We start from the raw sequence: 27014 nt of genomic DNA on the forward strand, positions 1-27014 counted from the left end.
TATCTTATTTACCGCTCACATTCTTCACGAGTGTAAAGAGACTCCAAACACGTCCTTGCTGCCTAGCTACAAAATGGAAACAAATGAGTGTTTTGGGGCGTTCTATTTGTTAAGAATTATTACAACATGAAGCACTAAATCGAGCACCCATCAGCAGGAAAAGGGCTTTGCACTCTCTTGTTTACCTAGCATAGAAAGCTGCCATAGTGCCTCATGTTTGTTTGTCAATCCGAACGCGCCAGCGATAAGCAGTACTCAAACTTAAGAACTTGTCTTCCAAGCAAATAACTGAACACAATCGGCAGTCATAGAAATATCATACACCACTGCACTCCATTTAACAAGGTGTGTCTACATCTCGCGGAGCATAACCACCGTTTGACTTACAGCTTTTTGTTAGCAGAGTGATAAGTGGTGTACGTGCACTCAGTCCCTGAATGTACTGCTGTAAGTACGTGCTGTAATAAGACACCAGGCCTTAGGACCTTCGCTCGTTCCCCAAAGGGTAGGAGAATCTTTGGGACCAAAAGAAATCCCCCTCTTTCAAGACACTGAGCAATGATGCTTACTTTATGCAGACAACAACTGTTTTAGGAGACACAAATTTATCAAGGAATTCGTTTCCATGATCGTCTAATGTGCAATTTTGAACAACAAAGGAACTAACCAGAAGACAGAGGTTTGCCACAGCTGATTGGTTCCTGGCAGACTGGTGCCACCCTGGGTTTTTCTTGCATTTGTTTGACAACCAGGGAGAAACATAAAGCTCCCCATTTAAACATTTTGGAATAAATCGAAGATTTCCGAAGCAGAGGATGCCGCTGCCACAGGGACTACAAAAGAGGGCGAACGGCCGGCACAGACAGCTGCTGTCTGCAAGTCTGATCGAAGAGCTGGAGGTGTTTCTGAAAAAACAGGTAAGCTATAGGAAAAAGACAGAGTTTGGGTTTTGCAATAATTGCTAGCTAGGGCTCTGTATCAGGTGAAGAAGTGCTGTGCCAGAGACTGAAGTAAATAAATGAGCGAGATCTGGAGAAAATAACTTCACAGAGTGGTAGGGTGACACTTTATGGAGAGGGCTAGGTAAAATATATAGAGCAAGTAGGTGCCAGGTGGACAAAAAATATTAGGAGGCGGTGCTTAATTTGTGACAGTGATTGCAGGTGGCTACACCAACAGTCATTTCGGGGGGCTAGGACCTATTATTCGTAATCAGACATTAACCACGAGCAAGAGGGAGAGGAGCAGAAAACGGAGAATGAAAAAGGAAGCACCAGATGGCAATCCAGTGAAGGATAAAAAATAGAACCTGATGGATTAAGAGGAAGAGAGAGGAAGTGTGGGGCGGTGGAAAAAAGAGGTATGAAGTTGTTCAGAAATAGGCAGCCTTGGTATTCAGCTGCTCAGGCATATAGCGGTGGCAGGATCATAAGAAAAAAATTGGGCCACAGCATTTATTTTTTCACAAATTAAGCACTGGCTGAAGTGAATGGGAAGAGCCATCAATAGTAAGAGAATGTGGGGACTGAGCAGTATGAAGGAAGCTAGAGGGGTGCAGGCTGGTTTATGGTTAAATTCAAATGAGATAATGTGAATAAAATACTTTGTAAAGAAATGTGAGAGAAAGCAGCACCAGGATGTTTTAGAAGGAGCACAGGAAGATCTGTATGTGATCTGATGGATAAGAAACAGGATGGGAAAGCAGTTGGAGAAGAAACAGTAGAAGTGTTCTGAAGAGAAAGTAGTGTCAGGTCATTGATGCAAGTGCTGTGGGACGCCATTGAGAATAAGAGCACAGGGAGTAAAGCTTCAGGAAAAGTGGCAAGAGGGACGTGCAGAAAAAATACAGAAAGAGGATCTTGAGGAAGAGCAGTGTGATGGAATTTAGGGAAGAGCAACAGGAGAAAATTGGGTGGAAGTGCGGTACAAGCAGGTCCTTTGGAAGAGCGATAGGTGCGGACTGAGAGTTAGGGGAGATGAATGTGATCTTGTGGAAGACCAGAGAAAGGGTACAGGAGATAAAAGAAGATGTAGATATCGTGACAGCAGGAAGAAGGGATAAAGCATAGCAAAAACATGTTATCATCTTAATGAAGAGCATATGGAGGGCACCTAGCAGAAGAGTAACATCACAGGATCTGAAACAACAGCATTCAAAGCGAATCTATAGTCAAAAACCAATGGAGATACAATAGACACCTGAGGTGAGGACCTTATGAAGAGCAATAAGAATGAATCAGAGGAAGAATAGATATGGCATACTTGAGACCAAGCAATAGTGTGGTGCATTTGGAAAAATTAGTTTATGAGGTGTGCAAAGTAAATATGTGCTGTGGTCTGTAGGAAAAGCAGGTGAAAGCCATCATAGAAAAGTATTGAAAATGATTCTATCTAATTTGGAAGAAAGCTCAAAATGTAGAACACTATACGCACGATACTAGGTTGGCAAAACTCGCTTCTGGTGCACTTCCAAAATGAGGACAACTCAAAAAGCTCAAGGAAATTCGACCTGACCGAAAGTAAAAAAGATAGGCAAGAATAATGCAGAGTCCAAAGTGGCAGGTTTGCTGGAATAAGCAAGGTAATATGTGCTAGGGCAGTAGTTCCTAACCTTTTGACTTCTTAGGATCACCTCTGAATCAATATTGGAAACCAGGGACCCCACTAAGTCATTACTGGAGGCCAGAGACCTCGGCCTAAGCATTTTGATGATTTGAACCACAAAAAAAATACACAAAAATACATAAACAAGCATTCATCAAGCACATGCAGAAATGATTAAATATTTTATTTAACTCAAAAATATATAAAAAAGAAATCAAAATTGTAATTTTAATGGGAAAGTTGGAGCTTTCCTAAATTCAATCGAAGGCACTCAACATGCATACTGTATTCTGTTTGATGCACCTGCAATGCTCCCATATATTAATCTGAGGATACAAATTTGGGGGCTTATTTACTAGCAGTCTGCACCACCAGTGCGTCACTTTTTGTGACACACCAGCAGCGCAGGCTACAGACACATATCTACAAGGCCAAGCTGCATTGCCTTACTTTGCAACAGGGAGGCATTTCCATGGGTGAGGCATGGGAGTTTCCACATCCATGGATTTTGACGCATTTCCAGATTTATAAGGTTTTGTAAACCCGGGTATGTGACAAAAGCCTACTCCACATCAGGGATGGCGTAAGGGTGATGCAGCAGGGAAAAATATCTTTATTTCTCTCCGTTTGTTCCTCTTTCTATGTGTGCTACAAAATGAGAAAAACGCCTTGTGATTGTTTTTTGCAGGAAGAAGTCCCTTCCTGCACACAATCAATCATCCCCGCAATGCAGGCACTCTTGCACCATGGACCATTGCGCATTGGCGCATGGCAGCAATTTGTGCGCCAGCAAAGGGGAAAAGTGGGGATGTGCCGTATCTTGTAGATACGGCGTATTCCTGCCCTTTTGTTTTTATGCAGGGCAGTGCAGCAAGAAGGCGTGCAGCGCTACCCTGCGTCAAAACATTGTAAATGAGGCACTTAATTTTTAGGATCCAATTTCAAATTCCCTCACATTTTTAGAACGTTTTAAAATGTTCATTTTTACATTTCGCTTTGTTATTTATATACACTTTATTAACCTGTGAATATTATTTAATTTTCTAAGCAGTCATGAACTCTGAGTAGGCTTTGCTGACCTCCAGTGGTCCCCAGAGCACAGGTTAAGAAACACAGAGCCTGGGCTCAATGATATAGGTAGGGGCATAAGTACAAGGATATACATAAGTGCAGCATATTTGTGGAGGTACTGTAGGTACTAGCAAGTATGGTAGGGGAAGGGTAGTGTATCTAAGGTATGAATAGGGGCAGAGATACAAGTGTAAAGATATGAGGGTCCTAGAATACGGCTAGGGGTCTAAAGTTCCAGGGTAATAATATGGGTAAAAGCAGATTCAGAGGTACTAATCCAAAGAGAGTAAAACACCTCAGAGAATACCGGGAGTGGTGGTACTAACATGAAAGAAGAGTGATACAAGGGCACAGGTAGGAATTGTGGTTGTGGAGTATAGTCAGGGGTAAAGATATTATGATCTAGGTATGGGTAGATGTACACTGATGAATGGACCAAGAGGGACTCTAGGTGTGGATGGCGACTCGACCATTACACTGACAAGAAGGCATAAACGACCATGTGGACAAGTTCCACGGTAGTGGCAAACTAAACCGGTTACACAGACGAAGACAAGACATTTCTCAAACCTAAGTCGCTTCTGGACAATGTGGGTACCAAAGTACTTCCAAAGTCCAAAACTACCTTTTTATTACATGAAAGTCACTCTTAAGATCTGCCCTAGGTGCCCCAATGGTAGGATGCATTATTATAAAAAGAGGCAATATAAAAGATGTTTTATATTCCTTAGTGGGTAATAAAGCTAATGTGATTTTCCCCACTGTAGTGCTTCTAGCCCCATAGGCGAACATGGGAAGGATTTATTAAACTTTAATACATCTACTTTTTGATTGGAGTTAGCTAGCTACACAATTCAAAGTATCTGATTCATAGTTACAATAAATCCAACAACTTGCCAAGGTCAGATTTATTATAGATATTACAGGAAAGTAGTTGCAGAGCTTACTATCCGGAAGTTACCTAAAACACTACTGTAGCAGCTTCTTCTGAGTGGCCAGACTTGTACAGCCTGAGTCAAGCTGCTCCCTGAGTAGGTGTGAAGAGGCCGGGGCTGAAGCAATACAGCCATTTCGTGGGAAGTGATCTGTTTCCTGCAGAATCCAGAAAAAAAGAGGACTAGGGAGATAAACTGGACTTGAAAGTTAGAAGCACAGATGCCACAGGACCTATGTCAGCCCCAACTCCTTTGATCCTCAGCCAGATGTGAGCCCCACCAAAAGGATTAGGAGGGGGACTGGGGGAAGGTGTAGAAAAAAGTTAGTCACGCCTGTGGGTTGGGTTAGACAGAACTGTACTCCAAGGAGAGAATTTCTCCATTTTGATTTTTGTAGAATAGTGCATTCTGGGTCAAAATTTGCTACACTGTGCAAGAAGTAGCCATAGCAGAGGGTGGCAACTTGAACCCAATTGGTTGGGGGGTCATCTCCCCTTGCCAGCCCTGAATGGGGAATAACTATGGGAGACCTGCAGGAGCCCCTAAGATCACTGTCTGGCTCAACAGGAGAAGAAGTACTTCCCTGCTGAAGCCTTGGACTGTACAAAGGAAGGCTTGCACTCAGAAGGACTGCACCTGCTGCACTCACAAGGCCTGTCATAAAAGTAAAAGGAGTGGACTTCCTGAGAAGCAACAGGTAGAAAGTGCTGGAAGGAATCAACTGCAAGCCAAAAGAGAGGATCATGTCAGCTGACCAGTGGTAACTGGATTTTGTCTGGACTGTGATGGCGCATTGTGTGAGGTTTAGTCCCAGACTCCAAAATGCAAATCCGAGCTTCTGAACCCTTGGCTGGTGCTGCTAAGCACTTTTCAACCCAAAGGGCGTTACTCAGAAGAAGTTCTGAAAGTTTGGGAACCTTTGGAAAAGTTTTGTTAAAAAGCTCTAGAAGATCACCATCAACTATAAAAGTCAAGTTGTCATCATTGACCTGCGAGTCGGCCCAACCTCACTGGTTTGTCTCGTCGATAACTTTCCATCATCAACACCAATGACAAAAACTTTAAGATACCCACTGAGGCATCTCACTGAAGTAGGCCACCATCATCAAAATGAACTCTGAATTTAAGGACCTGATTACTCAATATCAAGAAGAAAAGCTTCCCTTATTTGAACCACCCTCCATCGCGATTGGCCTAGGTTAGAAATGGGGTTTTTGGTTGGCAGTCAGGTTACCCCTGTCCAAACAAAGACCCTCACTCTAATCAGGGTAAAGGAGAATCACCCTCAGTTAACCCCCGCTCACCCTCTTGGTATCTTGGCACAAGCGGACAGGCTTAACTTCAGAAGCAATGTGTAAAGTGTTTTTACCAGCACACACAGTAATACAGTGAAACACTACAAAATGACACAACACATGTTTAGAAAAATAGTCAACATTTATCTAAACAAAACAAGACCAAAACAACAAAAATCCAACATACACAGATCAAGATATAAATTTTCAAAAGAATAAGGACCTCATCATGACATTGGTGGTAAATCCCGCTTACCGCTGCGGTGACAGCCGCCAACATACCGCCGAAGAGGCGAACATCTGTTCACTAAGTTATGACACACAGACACCAACTCGACAGAATACTGCCACATACACAAATCCGCCAGCCCAAAGGTTAGTGCTAAAGTGGTGGTACGAACACCCATACCGTTATGCCAACAAAACAACGCCCACCACATTATGACCTACGAATCACCACAGCGGACATTCAATGGCAGTAAACCATTGGCAGTACACACAACATGCTCAAAATGGACACCCAAATACTAAACTACACAACATTGGCCAATACTAAAAACACACACCTGACACTGATGCATGCACCAAACCCACACACCCACCCACAATACCCACAACCCTTTATGAATACAAATTATTGCCACCAGACTGACACCAAAACCACTGCGACAACTAGACACGCACACCACATACACCCATACATCCCTCACACACCCTAGTTTACACACCCAACCACAGTATCCAACACCCACACACTTACACACACCACACAACACCCATGTCCCCACAAAGGCACCCCCGTTTCACAGATGAGGAGTTGCGGGTCATGGTGGAGGAGATAGTCAAGGTAGAGCCACAACTGTTTGGAGCACAGGTACAGCAAATCTCCATTGCCAGGAAGATGGAGCTATGGCAGAGAAACATGGACAGGGTGAACGCCGTGGGACAGCATTCAAGAACAAGGGACGACATCAGGAAGAGGTGGAATGACCTACGGGGAAAGGTACGTTCCATGTCAGCAAGGCACCAGTTCGCCATACAGCAGACTAGCGGTGGACCCCACCTCCTTCCCACAGCTCACAGCATGGGAGGAGAAAGTCTTGGCAATACTGCATCCTGAGAGACTCACTGGAGTTGCCGTAGGACTGGACACTGGTGAGTCAACATTTTCTACTTATCACCCCCCATATCTGCATGCCATCTCACCCCCTCACTCACATCACTCCACTCCATCCCACACACTGCACCTACACATATGACTAACCCAAATACCAAGCCCTGCATGCTATGCCAATGCATGGGCAGCCCTCCCAGCTCTGCATGAACACCCATCACAAAAGCATGCACAGCAGAGGGGAACTAACAATCCCCCAATACATCACCAAGCACAAACAAAGGTGGCAGGGCAACAGCAACTATAGAGGGGAAGCTACAGATGTACAATATCTCACAGACATGAAGCATAATACATCACTTACATCCCCTCAGGTGCCCCAGCCAATCTCAGTGGAGAGGAGGTGCCACAACAAACCAGTCCCCCAAAAGAAGATGCCCCCAATGATGACAGTAACTCTGGACTTCTGGATCTGGATGAACTACCTGGCCCATCAGGCACCACTGGCAGTCGGTCACCCCAGCCCATACCCAGACAACCACAGAGCCTCCACCATAAGTATCCAACACCACAGCACCCACGCAGCGTTCCCACACCTTTGCCTCCGGGACAGGTCAATCAGCAGTGTGCCCACCTGTACAGGGAACACAGTCCACACCTCGCTCCCAAGACAATTAGGGACCAGTGCCCAGTGGCAGTGGGTACACTATTCAAGGGACACAGGCAGAGGGTAACAGGGACAATGGGAGGACCGCTGTGCGCCAGGGGGAGGACAGGCCCAGGGAACCGACTCTCCAGGAGGCACTCACCAAGATCCTGACGGCCTACCAACAATCCCAGGACACGATGGGCCAGATCCTTAACAACATGCAGGAGAACAAGCGGATACAGGAGGAACACCATCAGGAGACCAGGGAGGACTTGCAGGCTCTCAACACCACCATGATCTCCATAGCAGGGGTTGTGGCAGACATGGCCAACATCATGAGGGAATTGACAGCACACCAGCAGGCCCCTACCACTAGCCAGTCTATTGTCCAGCCCTCCACTTCCACTGCAGCTAGTGGGCAGGAGGCCCTGCCAAAGGACCCACAGGCAAAGAAGGGATTGTGGCGTGCCATCGCCAAGGACGTGCAGACCTTGTGGGTCTAAAGCAGGAGGAGCACCCACTGTAGGAAACGGTGGGAGGACCTGAGACGCTGGGCACAGAAGATTGAGTAGGCCCAGCTAGGGATGGCCTCTCAACGAGGAAGGGGTGCCCGTCAGAATCTGACCACCCTGATGGCCCGCATACTGGCGGTGGCCTACCCAGAGATGGATGGGTGTTTGAGGGCATCACAGCAGCCACAAGGGGATGAGTACAGTGGGCATTACTGCAATAATTGGTAGGTGGCATAGGATCCGGGTGGTGTGTGTGAGTTAGTGGGTGCCCATTAATGCCAGGGCAGACATTGCAGCGTGATCCAGCTCAAGGGTAATGGGTGTATGGCAAATGCAGGTAACCTAGCTCGTTTGCATTCCATGTCAGTCAGGGCTTTGTGGGTCTCAGGAGGTGTGCAGTTGGCTGTGTCTGACCTTCATCTTGCTGTAGCATCTAGCCAATTCAATGCCAGTGCAATGCAAAGTGCTCGATCCTGATCCATGTGTGAGACGGTGCTGTGCATGCCAACTGTGGTGTTGGAGCTGTAATTGACCTAGTGCTCCCTTTCTCTCCCTTTCCCCTTTCTCCTTCTGTCATCCTGTCCATGTGTGCATTAGCATCATCTGGCGGAGGAGCAGGGGCACTGGCGACAGAGGGAGCTGCATCCCACAGGACCCAGGAGGCAGAGTCCATCGATGCCGTGGGAACCAGTGGGACGGAGGGCAAGGGGAGCACCACGGCAGAGACAGGAGGTGACAACACAGACTCTGTTTCCTCCTCCGATGCAAGCTGCATCCCACAGGACCCAGGAGGCAGAATCCACCGACGCCGAGGGAACCAGTGGGACAGAGGGCAAGGGGAGCACCACGGCAGAGACAGGAGATGACAACACAGACTCTGTTTCCTCCTCCGATGCAAGCTCCCTGGTGGTGGCGGACACCTCTGTGACCACCCCAGCTGCAGGTACAGTCGCCACCCCCATACCAGCACCACCCTACCAGTAGCCCCTCAGCGAGTTGCCAATGCCCGCTCACCCAGAGGGTGGGCATCTCCTTCACCCCAGGCACCTCAGGCCCTGCTCCAGTGAGCCCTGCTGCCCTAAGTGAGGAGGCTATTGACCTCCTGACATCCATCTCTGTAGGTCAGTCAACCATTGTGAATGCCATCCAGGGGCTAGCATTCCAGATGCAGCAATGCACTCCTTGAGGGCATCCACAGGGAATTGGCGGCCCAACAGAGATCAATTCAGCCTCTGGCCTCCTCTCTGATGGCAGCAATTGTCCCTGTTCCCACTGTCCCCCTTCAACTATCACTTCCCAGTCCCAGTCTCCTCAACCCATCCCATGCACACATACAGACGAGCATGCACACAAGACATCACAGAAAAGTGGCACAGTCAAACACAGGCACTACACTTCAGTCCACAAGCACTCACACAACCAACAGACAGTTACACACACATCCACATCCACTGCCTCCACTGTCTCCCCCTCCTCCTCCTCCTCCTCTTCCACCTCCCTCATAGTCACATCCCCACTCACACCTGCATGCACTGCTTCAATAGCCACCACCAGCATCACCATACCAAGCAGCACACACACCTCACTAGCAGACAGTGCCACAGCATCCATCCACACGTCCCCTGTGTCCTCTCCCACCCTGTCTGCCCCCCTCCTAGAGGACACAAATGCAGGCACTCAGACACCCACCAGTCATCCACCTCACATCAGCACACTGCCCATGCACCTGCACCCAAGTCCAGCAGACGTACTCCTCCAACAGCCACTCCCTAAACCTCCACTCCCATCCCTCCTCCCTCATCCTATCCCACTGCCCCTAAGAAGCTTTTCATTGCCCAACTTGACCTCTTCCCTCCCTCTCCCCCATCCTGCCCATAAGAGCAGGGTCCCAACGATCCAGCCCAGCACCTCAGCCAAACAGTCCATGAGGATAATGGAGGCAAGACAGTGAAGGATCCCTCTCCACCAGCCAGGAAAGGGAAAGATCCCACTCCACCGGCCAGGAGGAGTAAGGTTCCCAATCAACCACCGATGACAGAAAAGGTTCCTACTCAACAACATTAATGACAGAAGAGGTTCCCACTAAACCACCAATGACAGAAAAGGTTCCCACTCAGCCACCAATGACAGAAGAGGTTCCCACTCAACCACCAATGACAGAAAAAGTTCCCACTCAAACACCAAAGACAGAAAAGGTTCCCACTCAACCAACAATGCAGTCGTGGGTCCCACTCAATCACCAATGACAGGCAAGAAGCCCTCACCTACTGCAGAGGCTGCCCAGGAGACACCTCCCCCAGCAGAGACAATGCAGCCCTAACCTCCAGCAAAGGCTGCCCAGGAGACACCTCCCCCAGCAGAGACAATGCAGCCCTAACCTCCAGCAAAGGCTGCCCAGGAGACACCTCCCCAGCTGAGACAATGCAGCCCTCACCTCTAGCAGAGGCTGCCCAGGGAACACCTCCCCCAGCTGAGACAATGCAGTCCTCACCTCCAGCAGAAGCTGCCCAGGAGACACCTCCCGCAGCAGCGACAATGCAGCCCTCACGTCCAGCAAAGGCTGCCCAGGAGACACCTCCCTAGCTGAGACAACGCAGTCCTCACCTCCAGCAGAGGCTGCCCAGGAGACACCTCCCCCAGCAGAGACAATGCAGTCCTCACCTCCAGCAGAGGGTATGTAGGCCACCCTCCAGGGACTGTTGTACTAGGAGACCCCTCCAGAAGCAGTGGGTATGTTCCTTACCTCAGAGACTGTGACCTTGCACTCCCCAGCATTGGGGAATGGGCATGGAACCCCTCCAGAAGCAGTGGGCAAGTTCCTGAATTCAGCTGAGGTGGCCCCCACCCACCTTCCCCCTGAGGTGCTTGTCCACTTCCGAGATGTTGCCCCTGCACAGGTTTGTGTGGAGTTAGTCAGGATCAAGTTGGGGCTTAGACTGTGCCCTGTGGCCATGTGGGCCTTATGTACTTTGGACTGGGCACTGGCCCTTTCTGGACAATTGTTCATGTATATTTGTTCTAAAATTCGTTCATATGGTGGCTGTTGCCTTGCTATTACAATTTCAGTACTGTTGACCTGTAGTCCTTGTCTTATTATGTCGTGTGTACTGGGACATTGGTTTACTTCTGCAGCTGGTTGTGTGTATTGTGTGTGTGTGTCTGGTGTGTGTCACTCTCCTTTTTCTCCCTCCCTCCCTTGTGTGCTAAGTGGCTGTCATCGTCGAATTCATCGGCATTGGTGTTTGAGGTGGAGCATTGCGTAGAAGAGCATCGGGAAAACTTGCAGTTCCGATTCCAAAGGCGGCGTTGATCTTCTCTGTTGGTGAGTCTTTGGTCTTCTGTGATGTGTTTCTGTCAGGCTTTTGATGGCGTTGGAACCACCACGGAAATCGTGGCGGTTTGCAGTGTCATAATATGGTGGGCAGTACCTTGTCTTCCGCCTGGCTGTTGATGGCTACCTCCGTGTTACGTGGTGTTAACGCCCTGGCATATGGGGCCTCATTACAACCTTGGTGGGCAGCCACCGCCGCCCCGGCAAGGATTACCCGCCGTGCAGCCACCAATGCAGCCGCACTCCCGCCAGCCCAGCGGGGATGTCGCCCGCAACATGGGAGCCGGCGGTGTTGCAGCTCTGCGACGGGTGCAGCTGCACCCGTCGCACATTTCACTATCTGCTGTGCAGACAGTGAAAAGCAGTTTGCGGCTGTGCCTGGGGGCCCCTGCACTGCCCCTGCCATGGTCATAATTCCATTTTGTTTTCCGCCGGCCTATTGGCAGTATTACCGCCACTTCTCCCCCATCCGTAAGGGTTGTAATGAGGGCCTTGGTGTTGGATTTTTATTGTTTTGTGTCTTTTATTTTTTTTGTTTTTCTTGATATTAAATGTGTTACACTTTCCTATCTCCTAAATTAAGCCTGAGTGCTTGTAGCCAAGCTACCAAGGGATGAGCAAAGATTAATTTACTGAGACTTGACTGGATCTTATTAGTGATTGTGGTTTTATTACTAGCTGTATGTGTATATCTCCACCTACCCATTTTCCTACATTTGGTGTGCAGTGGTGGAATCGAGAACTTGTATTTAATGACACCATTTACTATTTAATTTGGACAATTACAAATCCTTCAACTTGACCTAGTGCAAACATTGTTTTGATTTGAACTTGGACTAAATGATATGAATTATTTTTTTCTGGTTTACTCTACCTCAATTTTTGCAATAGTTTTTTGTTTGACACAAATAAAGGATACCATGAAGCTTGATCTGGCTAGCCTGCCCACCCTCCCAGTAGCAGAGCTTAGGGACCTGTGTAAGGCTAGGGAGTTACCAGCACCCTCCCATTCCAGGAAGACAGTGTTGATAAGGTCCCTTACAGTCATGTCAGTGGCCCAGCTAGTAGATCAGATCTCTGACATAGAGGAGGCTCCAGAGATGGAAGGAGAGAGGAAGGCAAGCTTCCTAGACCTCAGTGATAAGGAAGATAAACACCTGTACATTAACACAGTGAGCAGGACCCTGCCTAGAGCTAGTGGAGGGGGAGAAGGTCCACCACAGGAGGAGCAGGACTGTCCCTCAGAGAGTGAGAGAGAACCTGATGCCCAGTTAGCTTACAAAATCCTAGAATCAGAGACATTGTTCCTGGCCAAAAATATGTGGGCGTGTGAAGAAAGAAGAGATGGTGGCAATGAAGAAGAGGCAGAGGTGTCTAGGGGTGGTGGGTTTGACCAACAACTATCCAGGAGGATTGTCCCTAAGTATCAGGATACTGCATGCCTCCAACTACTAATAACCCACTTTCATACAGGAGGATTCACACACATAGATAAGAAATGAGACATTGTACAGGTGACATATAGATAAGTGTGGGAAATTGTGATACAGGGTGACTGGTGTGAAACCCCACTCAAGCAGCAACCACAATCCTTGTCAGGGTGAGGCACAAGCAAACCCCAAATTAACCTGTGCTCAGTTCTCTGGTAGCTTGGTGCAGAGCAGTCAGGCTTAACTTAGGGACAATGTGTAAAGTATCAGTAATAAAGTGAAAACAGTAAATATAAAAAATCCCACACACACTTACAAAAAGAGACCAAGGCCCTCATTATGACATTGGTGGTAAAAACCACCTACCGTCATGGCGACGGCCGCCAAAAGACCGTCGCCGCGGCTACCAGCCGTCAGCCATATTATGACCACAGCCAGATTTCCGCCAGAAGGATGCCAGAAATCCGGCTGTGGCCATGCCGGCGGATGGCAGTAAGGTGGCTCTGGGTGGGAGGAAACCTGGGGAGGGGAGTGGGGAAGTCACCCATCGGTGATAGGGAAGGGATTCCCTGTCACTGATGGTGTCTACCGCTATGGTTTTCTTGTCGGTAAGGAAGCCATGAAAACCATGGCAGTAGGCGGGGTCATATTCCCACAGACGGGCAAGTGATGGCCGCTGGGCTGGAGAGTGAAGTCTCCAGCCCGGCGGTCGTTACTGCCATGGTATTCGGTGTGGTATATTGGCGGTTTGGCTTTAGCCAAACTGCCAATGTCATAATATGGAGGAAAGTACCGCCAGCCTGTTGGTAGTACTTTCCTCCATATTAACACTGACCGCCAGGGTCATAATGAGGGCCTACATTTTTAATAAATAAATCAAGACCAAAATGACAAGGATCCAGTCAGTAAAATCAGATACATGTAATATGAAAGATTTAAGTGAAAATTGTGCAAAAAAAGTCAAAAGCAGCACTCGTGGCTATCTGGTTGTACAAGGCCAGGAAAAAGCTACACGTTCGGGCTGACCATGAAAGAGAGTGAGTCCGATACAAAGACCAGATTAGTCCTGCTGAAAATGTACCATCTCAGTCAAGCGCAAGGAGTCCCATTCGTGGTGAAGGGGGCTGCGAGGAACAGAGAAGCATCGCAGACCACCATCGATGTACCAAGAAGAGCAGATCTGGTGTTATGGATGGTCGTTGCTGTTGTGCGAAGATCCTGCTGTCATTGTGGGAGGGTGGACCAGAGCTTAGTGGTGACACTCTCTGTAGTGCGAAAAGTCGGATTGACAGGTCTTCCTGTTGAAGGGCTGTGTGAGCAATAATGTTTTGGCACCAATGGGCCTGATTGAGGTCACGAATAGCCGAAACTTCGATTCAATCTCTCTGAGGCCACACCGAGGGTCCAGGTCTTGAAGGGCACCACTTGGAGGTCAGTGGTTTGCTACAGCTGGATCTATGTACTGGTGCTGGTGATTGGAAGCTTGCTCTGAACAGGAGCCTCTGCAGTAACTCTGAGAGTTCTGGGTTCAGATGCAGGTCCAAATCCCTCTGGCTCAAGCAGGAAGACAGCAGGGGAGCAATCCAGAAAGCGCAGCAGCACTTCCAGGTAGTAGTCCAGTCAAGAAATTGCCCAGAAGACAGCAGTCCAGCAAAGTGACAGTCCTTTCAGCTGCACAGCAGTCTTTCTTCCTGGCAGACTTTCCACAGGTCCAGAGGTGTACAGAACAGTTGGTCTCTGAGGTCCAATATTTATACTTGGCTCTTCCTTTGAAGTGGGAGAAGCTTCTAGAGATTTCCCTTTGAAGTGCACCAGTTTCCTGCTTACACTGCCCTAGCTCCAGTTGGACTACAGGGGATATGCCACCCTTTTTTTGCAGATGGGATAGATGGGATACAGCCAATCCAAGTTCAAATAGGGCTGTGCCTAGCTCTTCCCTTCTGCCCTGACAGTGATGGCCCATCCAGGCACACCTGAGGTCTTTAATGTGTGAGGCTGTCTAGGAGAAATACACAAAGCCCAAATGTCAACTACACCCAGTCATGTGACCAGAGACAGACTGCAGGCACTAAACAGCTACAGCAGGAAAAAGCCAACTTTCTAAAAGTGGCGTTTTCAAAATTGTAATAAAAATCTGACTCCACAATGAGAGATGACATTTTATTACAATTCCAAGCACACCAAACATGAACTTATCGGCTCCCATTTGTAAATTATCACTTATTAAATGTAGTAAGTTAACTCTAATGTTATCCTTTGGGAAAGTCAGGCTTTGCAGTAGTGAGAAACACATTTAAGAATGTTTCACTAGCAGGACATGTAGAACTTGAAAGTCCATGTCCTACCTTTTAAATACACTACACCCTACCCTCTGGGCTGTCTAAAGCCTTCACTAAGTGTGACTTGTATGTATTAAAAAAGAAGGTTTGGACCTGGCAAAAGGTGTAATTAGCCAGGTCACAATGTCAGTTTTAAAACTGTGCACAGAGGCTGCAATGACAGACCTGAAGCAGAGGGTGCATCCTGGCCCCAACATTATTTTCACTTTATGTCAGTGGGGTCGTTGATAACCTGGGAAAGTTCCAAAAGGGCTCCCCATCATCAGCAGACATCAGAGTTGCAGCTTTGATGCTTCCTTATGATACACTTCTAATCTCCAGGACGCCAGTGGTATTAAAGGGCTTGCTGAACCAGTTTTTCTGCTTCTATACTAAATGGCTTATAGGTCAATCGCCAGCTCAGTTGCCAGAAGACAAAGTACATGACTCTTAATCCACATTGTACCTTTAGGTGTAGGACCGTAGATGCACAAAAACTGATTGAGAGAGTATGAACCTTTGAGTACTTATCTGATAATTTATTGTTGTCAGTTCAGATTAACAAAAATAAAATGATCCTAAAGCATAGGTCATTCACAGTGATGATGAAATGTAATATTTCTTCATCTAGACTTGTTGCCCCAGCTCATGAGATTTAGCTAAGCCCTAAGGTGATTAGGGGTGCACTCTATGGTGCAGAGATATTTGATTACAGGACTAGTTCTTTGCTATGTACAATAGCAAATGTTTTTCTAAGATCTTTGTTTGCACTTCCTGGTAGGTCCCCTCTTCTTCCTTTATGATTAGATGTGGCTGCTAATAGAGTTGACCACATTGTTAATCTTGGGCCCTTATTATAGTGGGCAACAAGTTTGCTCACTATCAAAGCTCCCTACAGGGATAGTGGCTCTAGACCATGCTTGCATGGTTCCATGGCGGAGACATATTGAAAATTGTCTCAGCCAATTAAAGGTAACAGACCTAGGGCTAATCCTTGCCAAATCCATAGATGGTCAAAAAGCTACAGTGAAGGAATGTTATTGGACATTTGTGAGTCAAATGGAATTTGTGAGCACTGGCAGGGGGTTTGTCTGAAGTACTTTTATCTCACAAATATTCAGCCATGCACAAGACCTTTGTGGATAGGATCCAACTATTTGCAGCTGAAAATGTACACATTTGCTTCAGATTTGGCATTCTTTTTTCATGGATTTTTACCTCTAAATGGACTACTAATATCATTTGTAATGATTATGACTCTGCCTGCAACTGAAAAGAATCAGTTGATCTTTCTATTTTTTCTGCCCACATTATTTACTATCTAGGAAAAAATGAATTTTACCGTTGTGTAGACAAATGGTTCTGAGACACTTTTGGCAGGCTTTAAGAATCTTGAAGTATGACACACTTGTCTTTGCTATACTGGGTTTCTTTATGTGGACATGTTCTCTAAGAATACACCACTATGTATGCCGAAACCTTACATTTTGTAAATTGTAAATATCCTGATGTCTTTGTTGGTTTAAGATTCTCCAACTTAACTTATTCACTCTTACTTCTAATTGCATTTCATAAGAACTGCATAGTACTTTTTATTGTGATAGTTTACTTTGTCCACAGTTTATGGGAAATTCCCCTGACACACATAAACGTGACTGATGAATAACCAGCATAACATTTTTAAACAAATCTGGCAACCGCTAATAGAATGTCTGATTGTGAGTGTAGACTGCTCCACCAGAACATGTAGTATGAGAGATGTCGAATGAACAATTATTATTTAACTTGTCTGTTTGACAAAAGCACGAAAGTTGCGTTTATGAGGTTGGAAGAGGGGGGTTATCCTCATAAAGGAATATTGATTGCCTTGTGAGTGTTGGTGTGCATGTTTGGGAGGACGGTGAGAGGGAAGTAAGGTAAAATAAGAGGAAAGTGAGTTTAATACTTCTGCATGTAATGGTATTTATATGATGAATATGTCAGTTTTGATTCAACAAAAACACCTTTTGCAGCAACAGAAATTTGAATTGAGCATCATCCTCATAGTAGCACATTTTATTCTGTAAGTTTTGTTGCAGATGAGCAAAGTGGCACGAATAAAGATAATTTAATATAGTCTGAAAGTGACAGATATATTAGGGTGTACTCAGGTGTAGAAGTGTTACAGTATAGGCAGAGGTAAAATGTTGAGATATAAAAGAGGGTAAAGCTATGCTAGTACTTAGGGAATAAGTTACAGGTGAGGTAGAAGTTGTATGATAAAGATATAGGGCCTGATTACAATTTTGGTGGTCCGTGCACTGGCTTGGCGATCGGACCACCGTATAATGATCCTGATGGTCCCATAGAGAAAAGAGAGCCATGGTCCTGCCAGCACCACCATACAGCGCAGACTGTGGCAGTGGCAATACAGGCTAAACAGGCAGTCGAAGCCAGTGTTTCTGTTGGACATATTATGATGTTGCTCACTGCCAACGTGACTGCGGCAGTCCAATCACCACGTCCCAGCAGGCAGAAACGGAGACTATAAAGTAAGTAACTCATCTGCAGGCAGCGTTACGCATCCATGGAGACCATCACACAGGTCCTGCCGCTGATGATCATTGATAGAGCCCAAAATCTACGCCGCCGTGGACGCAACTGACGGCAAGACAAAACACCTACCTGTAGCATGAAGCTCAACAACAGATTTGCATGCCGTCATCCACATGATGTGAGGCATACGCTACGGGCAGCAAGTACACTTGACATTCACAAAGAATAACACATTCACAGCTGTTAAATGCTCCCTTTGGGCAGGTCACTGACACTGCACTGCCACACTCCACAAAGACGCATGTCTGCTCATCTCAGGGACAGTGAAGTGTACAGAACATTGTGCCACACAACAGCAACATCACAACAACATCACATCTACCAATTCAACTGGCACCCTCACATTCCTCACATGCCTTAAACTGTTGTCAGATTGAAGACACAAATGTATGGATGTGTCATGGAGCGCAAATATCCCTCACCTTAAACATCCCTGTAATGGATCCACACATCACCCACATTACAACACAATGGACGGTCAATGGGATACACATTAATTTGTGAAATAAATATCCAAAGCAGAAAATGCAAACAATACCTGCACAAAAGGGATGGGGGGCATCAGGAGCACTCCTGGAAGGATGCTGCCCTGGGGCACATTAGACTTTGCACATGCCCCCAAACAACATTTCCATGCACATTGCATTCATGAATCTCAGGGACAAACGATAGCAGAGGAAAGTGGCATGCCAATCTGCCAAATGAGTAAGTGTGAGTCAAGAAAGCAAATACAACAGCAACAGCATGGACCATACATCTAGATGAAGTAGGTGGAAGGTACACACATCAAAAAACACATGGCAAGTCAAATACAGAGGAAGGTGGCACAATTGAACACCCTCCATGTGTGGATAAACAAAACTCTACCTTCTACACATGACACAAATGCATACAACACAAGATATTCAGGAATAACAAAAATGTAGAAAAGTAATGTCAGGACAAATGTGTACCCAACACAACAACAACTTGCGTTAATTAACTCCAAATGATGTAAGTCAAAGGCCATTGGCCAAGTCCGAATGAGTCCATACACAGTACTGTGCCCAACCCTGCCTCCAATCACTACCAGGGAACCTCCACAGGAAGAGGCATCAAGTGGGCAGGCATGCACCTCTGGGATCAGTCTTGGGTGGGCTGGGGTCGGATTTGGGATGGGTAGGTTTGGGTTTAGGAGGGCTGGACTTTTTCTTTGTAGGGGTGGGCTTCCTCTTTGGTGGGAGGGGTATGGGTACTTGCAGGAGTGACAGGGGGACTTTGATGTGGAAGGGATGGGTTGAAATGTGGGTGGTGGGCCTATTGGGTTTGGGAGGCGGGTGCAGGGAACAGGGAAACTGGCAAGCTCTCCTTGGGAAAATGGTAGGGTCACCAGAAGGGGTTGGGAAATTTGGGGGTTGAGGGAGTTGTGGGCTTGTCTGCTGGTGTAGGTGCCTTGAATGTGTGTGTGTGTGTGTGTGTGTGTGTGTGTGAGGGATGCTTGTGTTTGGGTGGTGTCTGTTGCATGTGTAAGTGTGGGCCATTGCATGTCTTGGAGGACTGTGAGGTGGAGGTGCTGGGTGATGTAGGAGTGGTGGATGTGTGTGTTGGGGTGGTGTCTGTGACTATAGTGGATGTTGTGGATGTGTCCCTGTGTGTTGAGGTGGTGTCTGGGGGTATGGTGGATGTGTATGTGGGTGTTGTCTTGATGTCTTAGGGCTATGGTGTCTGAGGTGTGTGGGTCCATGGGTTGTGAATTGTCGGGGTATATAGTGGGTGTGGTGGATGTGCCACTGTCTGTTGTGGTATCTGTGGGTATGGTGGTTGTGATGAGTGTGTCAGTGGGAGTGCCTGTTGAAATGGTGGCTGATGTGGTGTTGGTGGGTGACTGTTGAGTGCCTGTGTGTCGGTGAGTCTTGTGGTGTTTGTGTCTATATATGCTGTTTGTGTGTGTTGAGGTGTGTGTGTGTAGATTTGACTGTGTGCTTGTGACAAGTAGGGGAATAGGGAATTTAGATTGAGAAGAGGGAGGTGGAGGATGAGAGGAATGTTGGGGGTGGATGGCTGCCATCAGTGAGGAGGCCAGAGCCTGAAAAGATTTATGTACGCCAGATATGTCACTATAAATGCCTTCCAGGTATGCATTTGTTTGCTGAAGTTGGCTTGCCAAACCCCTGATGGCATTCACAATGGCAGTCTGCCCCACAGAGATACTCTTCAGGAGGTCAATAGCCTCCTCACTCAATGCAGCAGGGGTAACAGGGGCTGGTGGTGATGTGCCCGGGGTGAAGGAGGCACACACCATCTTGGGTGAACGGGCATGCCAATTGGGTGGGGAGCAACAGGGAGGGTGGGGATAGAACTGGGGTGGCGGACAAGGATAGTACAAGAGCAGGTCCTGATGGGTCCAAACCACTAGGAAGTGGCCACTGGAGGTAGAATCTGAAGATGATGAGCTCAATCCTCTGTCCTCCGTGGCACTCACCTCATCCTCCTGGACACTGTGTCCCTCCGTGTCGGTGGTGTCATGACTGGAGGTACCGTGGCCAGATGCTTCCCCACTTGGATCCACCCTGTTTCCTTTGCTTGCCTGGGATGATGCTGCAAATACAAAGAGAAAAAGGGTTACCACATGTTCCTGATCACACTTGAACAACAGCTGTGATTAGCAAACATTATCAATACATCAAGTAGGCCCCGAAACAAAACTATATTAAAGCGGCTCCTACATGTACCACACCGTATGCATGCATGCCACATGAAGGGTCAACAGTTGTTCACATGAAAATCAGAATCTCAGACAACTCTAATGGCATGGATGAAGTTGTACAACACAGAACCATGGAGCATGCCCCAGTCACCTGTTTTCATACATTAGTAAGGCAATGGCAAGTTCATTCCCATAGATCCCACACAAGATCATGCATACATCTATTTGTCACAAACACAATATCGGAACACTCAGAAAGGATGCTCCAAAATCCTGCGGTGTTGCTGACAGCAGTACAGTAGCCTGAAGAATGTGGCTTGGAAATACTCATGTCACACTGGAAACATATCAACAATGCACACTTCACCATGTGTAGATTGTCCTAATGGAGTCATGTAAATGTCCTAATGTAGAAATCAATAGTCCTTTGTATGTTGGAGAGGACCAGGGATTTTCAAGTACATGTAGAAGGCCCTCAACATGTTGCCCAACGGGGAGATACTTCACTGTCTCCATTTTTGCCCTGAAAGCCCAGATGTCCATGGATGAATTGTTGTACCCAACACATATGATTTACACATAGCTGCTAGTCACTTCATGATGCATGCTGACAGTCAGATAATGAACCTTGCCAATTTCACATGTGCAGAGCACTTTGCTACAGGTTGCCACATCAATGGCATGAAAATGCACATTGTGGTTAAAATCTGTAGTCCTTCCTGTCATGTCCCTCATTGCTACTATATTTGTACATGCTAAATGGCATGCTATGATGTGTCGGGATATGTGTGAGCCAACAAACAATGGTGACACACTCCTGTCTGTGGCACCACATGAAATGTAGCCTCATTAAACAAGTCAAAGTCTAAACCCTGGTTTGCATGCATATATATGTGAGGGAATACACAGATTATCCAATCGACACAGTTAGACCATGCATGAAACATCAGTGTACACATTCTATCAAAGAGAAAGAGACATGTTAACATGTAGCCACAAGGAACATTGGCAACAGTAATGGCACATAAAACATGTCAATGGTCATTTCCCACTTATCAACGGACAGTATTGATCTGTAGCTGCACCCCAAGAACAATGTATTCTCTGTCACATGTACGATGGCCACCTTCAAATGACAGACAGTAGTGAGGCACTAGCACCTGTCACACACTGAAGACAAATAGCCTTTGGGGGGCAAGTGCCAATTTACTAACATGACCAGACAGATGGCTGACCACAGTGATCCATCGCTAATTTTTCTTTGTGTGGTAACACTAAGGAGTAGTGGTAGATTATGCAGAATTTAGACGCACTACAACAATAAACATTAATTCATTGATCACTGTACACAGCCATACATTGCCCCTAGAGAGAATTATGTTGGTGGAGTGTACTAGGTCTCCTGGGCTAATAGGCAAGGTACATCACAATGCAACAAATTCAATACCTACACAAACAGTTACTCATCTTGTGTGTCACACATGGACCAACCCAATGGTCTAGGGGAGATGGCAGAAACTAAGACATCAACTAGTCTATGTGACAGGCAGGAATATGCCCTGTATTCACTCCCTTGTGGCTGCTGTGCTCCCCTCAAACTGCATCTCATGGTCTACAATGACTAACTAAGCCTACTGACATCAGGTAGCCCATTCTCCAGTAACATGTACAGTGATGTGAGCCACTATGTAACACTACCCACCAATGTGGCTTCTGATTGCTAAACTGCTTAGGCCTTACTGGACCAACACATTTACACTCTGCAACATTGACTCAATGCATACAGTCCCTACAGGAAACTACCATAGTGCAGACTTCACACTTACACTTGAGTGACAATGAAAGGGATGGCATGGTGTGTCGGAAAGTTTTTTTCCTGTGCATGTGTGGACATGTGGTCTAACAAATGCAGACTCATGCCACTCTAGGGTGGGTTTCTGTGGTATGTACCTGTACCACAGAACACACCTTTGAACAAATGTTTCTAACCTACAGAGGTGGCATACAACATACAAATGTATGTCTTCTTCAATTTCTGCTGTGTAACCAAGCTAGTGAGTCACATGTCATGGCATCCCAGGAATCTATACACTGTCTGCACTGTGGGATTGTAATTTGTGCAAAAGACCTGTACAGGACAAATATGACTTATGTGAAGGTGACAACAGAGCTGTTGTAGTAAGGGACATAACATGAAACATAATAATACATTGACAATGATGCAAAATGCAAATATAGACTAGTTCAGGGATTTACCTCAGTACCCATTCCTAATCTAGTCAATGGACTGAGGCATGCAGGTCAAGTTTTGCCACTACAGCCTCATATTGCTCACGTGACAGGATGTGTAGGTCTACAGGGAGTGGGCACAGTGCCACAGTTGCATAGCACCAGTGACTCTCCCACATCCTGGAGTATGTCCCATACTAGGAGATGCATTTGAAAGGCCCTGGTCTCTGCAGGGTGAGCATACAGACCCTACAGGACACTCATATTTCCATCACTTCCATGCATGACAGTACATCAATGTGGCTTGTGTGGCAACCTAAAACGCACAGTGAGTTGTGATGTGCCTTCCAGACAACAGTTTGGCAAGGCCAGATGTGGGGTGAAAGATCAGTGGCACAATGCACATTGCTTATAAGATCCTCAAATGACTCAGATAAGATGCATACACAACTCATGGTGTCATGCACATACATGTTGTCTAACATGTTCAATTTTCATAAACAATGAAATATAATTGCATGGCAGTAAAGTCTCATTGCCAAAACAAGGAGGATCTAGGGCCTCAAAAAACCTCACACAACACAATGGGAACAAACACAACATATAGGGGGTCATTACGACCTCGGCGGTCTTTTCGCAAGACCGCCGAGGTACCGCCGTGCTGAAGACCGCCAGTGGTGGAGGTCTTCCGCGCCGCGTATTATGAACGCTGGCAGCCCACCGTCCTTTTACGTACGGAAAGCCGCCATACTGGCGGATGGCGGGAAAGTGGAGGTTACTTAACCTCCACCGCCACGTCAACAGAACACCGCCCACTGAATCACGTCCCATGATTCGGTGTGGCGGTGTTCTGGTGATGGTGTTCTGGTGGTGGAGCTGCCCCAATGGATCCCGTCCCCTCCCGGAGGTTCAACGGACAAGGTATGTTGATCATCCATTAGGGAAGGGGGTGGGGGGTGTTGTGTGTTGTGTGCATGCATGGGGGTGTGCGTGTGGGAGTGTAGAGGGGGTGAGTGAGTGAGTGAGTGAGTGTATACATGCGGGGGGTGTTGTGTGTATGGGAAATGTGTGATGGTTGGACGGTGTCCATGTCTGTGTGTATGTGTTGTCTGGGTGTATGTGTGCATGTAGGGGTGTGTATATGTGCATGTTGGGGGGGTGTGCGTCTAGGGGTGTGTATATGTGCATGTTGGGGCTGTGTGCGTGTAGGGGTGTGTATATGTGCATGTTGAGGGTGTGTGTGCATAGGGGTGTCTATGTGTGCATGTTGGGGGTGTGTGCGTGTAGGGGTGTGTATATGTGCATGTTCGGGGTCGGGGTGGGGAGGGGGGTTGTGCCCCCTTGGGGGGTTGCAGGGGTGGGGGGAAAAATTTGTGGGGGGTAGCGGGGTGGGGGAGACCCCTATCAGTGACAGGGAAGGAATTCCCTGGCACTGATAGTGCCTACCACCATGGATCTCATGGCGGTGCCCAATCACCCGAGATCCATGGCGGTATGCAGGGTCCTGATACCGTCGGCGGTCTAGTGACAACCGCCGGGCTGGAGACCGCAATCTCCAGCCCAGCGGTCTTCACCGCCATGGCGGTCGGAATAGTGAAGTGGCAGATGATTCAATTTGTTTTTTACAGCCGCCCTGTTTGCGGATGGTGTTCAACAGTGTTAATTGTACCTACCAGGTACTTACCTGCACCTCTGGTGAGCCATAGAGCTGACTATATATGGGAAAGACCTTGCTCCCATGCCTCTCCAGCTCCTCTGAAGAGAAGGCAGGGGCCTTTTCACCTGCTGGACATTGCATGATTGCTCCCAGAGGTGGCACACAGCAGCTGAAGTGGTGGAGGTGTTGCTGGCTGCAGTGTTAGGAGTCAAGTGACTGATTTAGCACAACGCAGCATACACATACGCCACGTATGCAGTCATCATTGCTGACAGACACAGCCATTGGGCCCTGACCAGCACAGGCAAACACATTAGCCTACGGCTGTGTCCGCCATGGGCAGTAACGCCTAATGGAGACGACTTCCGCCAGTGGAGGCGGGCGGCTCCTAATGTCCAATGGCGTTGGTAAGGCACTTGCCATTTTGGCAGGTTGAAATACTGTATGTGGCCCTGTTAAATGTGTCACAACAACAGCATATGTTTAGGATCATCACAAACATACTCAATCTGTCTTCTTGTGTAGATCCGACTACACAACCACCGGTGTAGTGTGTTTTAGTGCACAGATGACATATGACGGCAGTGTACTGTCCACCACTGCTGACAGTATTTTTTGGTGGTCGGAAAAAATGTCACATATCGAGGGGCAATTGAGTAGCAGACAGTTGGGTGTCGCCTGAATCCATGTTGTGGACACATGGTGACAACCATGGGGTCACATTTGACCCTTGTGTATTTGACAGCTGTGATGTGTACTGGTTGTAATGTATTTCCAGTCAGAAATGCTTTGTGACATGATTTTGCTGATATGCATCAGGTATGTTGTTGTGGACACAGAGACTAGTGTTCCAAATGATGTATTTTCACACAGTGGCCGTATCTGGTGGTATTATCCCAACCTATGTTAAGTCTGGTATTGAGTGATTTTCTCTCAGCAATGTTGCAACACATTGACAGCTATATCAGGTTCCCTTGATGTGATGATTTAGCCAATGGTGAAGTACATGAATGAGACAGTGGCAAAAGGTGAGCTGTGAGCATGCATGACATTGCATTTTTGTGACAATTTTTATATTGTAATTTGCCAGACTCCACTCCCACAGGCCTGTCAAGACCTCAGGATGCACACTGTGTGATTGCCATAAGCTCAGTGGTTGGCCGCAGTGCTGACAGCACCGGAGGTCGAATCCACCTACATCCAAGCCACTGCACCGCTGGAGGTCTGCCTTTTTTGCATTGCTTTCCTCCCTGGTTGCATTGTAATATGGTGACCTAATCAAGCCCATAGGTAGATATACTAATTTATTGCTAGAGGTAGTTTATAGATAGAGGTAAAGCTTCTAGTGTAATGGCAGGACTGCAGATAGAGTTTTCAGTAGATTTTGTAGGGCTCAGGTCACAAACATGCTTAGCTGTCAATGCTGTAGAAGGTGCAGTGACACCGGGTGAATGTTATGAGAGCCCTCTCTACCCCAATTTTGGATCTTTTTTTAAGTACCCAACAGTGAAATAAAAGACCCAGGTTCCAAGTTTACTTTAGGGCCTATGGACCTCTTGCTTTGCCAATGGAACAGGGCCCATCTCTGGTTCTATGGTGACATTTGGTGGTGGCTAGGGCTTCCTGCCTTATCCAGAATGCATCACAAAAGCAAGTTAAGTCTACTTTGTGATATATAAATAGATGTACTAGTTGCAGCACAGGGCCCTAAAAAGAGAGGGCCTGGGGCAAATATCCCCAGATGCTCCCATTTGTGATGGTTCTGGCTACAGGTGTTTAGATACAAGTAAGGAGGGCTACTTTTGTTAATGCAGAGGTAAGGGTACTATAGGATAGGCAATTGTAGAGGTACTGAAGTATGAGCAATGGTGGAGAACATGTCTGAATAAATTTGACAGTTAAGAGAAGGGTGACAACATTGGTACTGGATGAGAGAGAAAGAAGGGAGGCAAGGAGGGTCCCCCAAAAATGAGATAAAAAGATGGAGTGAGGACCAGGGGTCACAGGTGGTTTTAGGGTTCTGAGTTATCCTGGAAAAAAAACTAGAGTATCGTTTTGCATGAATTGTGTTCAACAGGATAGATTCAGTATCCTGGCATTTTCCTTCCTTTGGAAACATTCAAGGAAACAGGCTTGTTGAGAAAGTTCTTTCACACCAAGTTTCATGTAGTACATTCTCCTGAATCGCATACCATGATTAGGAAACAAGGCAGCAGAAAGAAATCTGTAAGCATAGCAGCAAAATGAAAATTGATAGGTGGGGCTGCTGATCAAGGTCTTGGAGAGGTCATCTTGGCATACCAAGAAGGGGCCAAGTATATACCACACTTAAAGAGCTGACACCATGGCACAAGGAGGGCTTCCACAGAGTAGGTGACCTAGATAGCGATGGCTCTCTTCTATCTATAGATGACTTGTTGGCTAGTACTGAATGTCCAATAGGCCAGTTTTTGTTGCATGCCTCCATCACTGATGTTTTGACTGAATGATGTTTTGACTGCAGTAGGGACTTGAGTAACAATTACGGTTTGATTTAGAGTTTGGCGGAGGGGGTTACTCAGTCACAAATGTGTCAGATATCCCGTCCA

General features: G+C 46.9%; 1 protein-coding gene across 1 annotated transcript in view; it reads left to right on the forward strand.

The window, feature by feature from the left end:
* Positions 1 to 515: 515 nt before the first annotated feature.
* LOC138245864 (cilia- and flagella-associated protein 337-like) overlaps positions 516 to 27014 on the forward strand; it is a 1005044-nt gene continuing 978545 nt past the window's right edge. Inside the window, 2 exon segments of the mRNA XM_069199842.1 lie at positions 516 to 917; positions 1715 to 1746. Of these exon segments, the coding sequence (XP_069055943.1) occupies positions 816 to 917; positions 1715 to 1746 (134 nt within the window). The 5' untranslated portion in view covers positions 516 to 815.

This window comes from Pleurodeles waltl, chromosome 7 (genome assembly GCF_031143425.1).
Source record: "Pleurodeles waltl isolate 20211129_DDA chromosome 7, aPleWal1.hap1.20221129, whole genome shotgun sequence".
NCBI lineage: Eukaryota > Metazoa > Chordata > Amphibia > Caudata > Salamandridae > Pleurodeles > Pleurodeles waltl.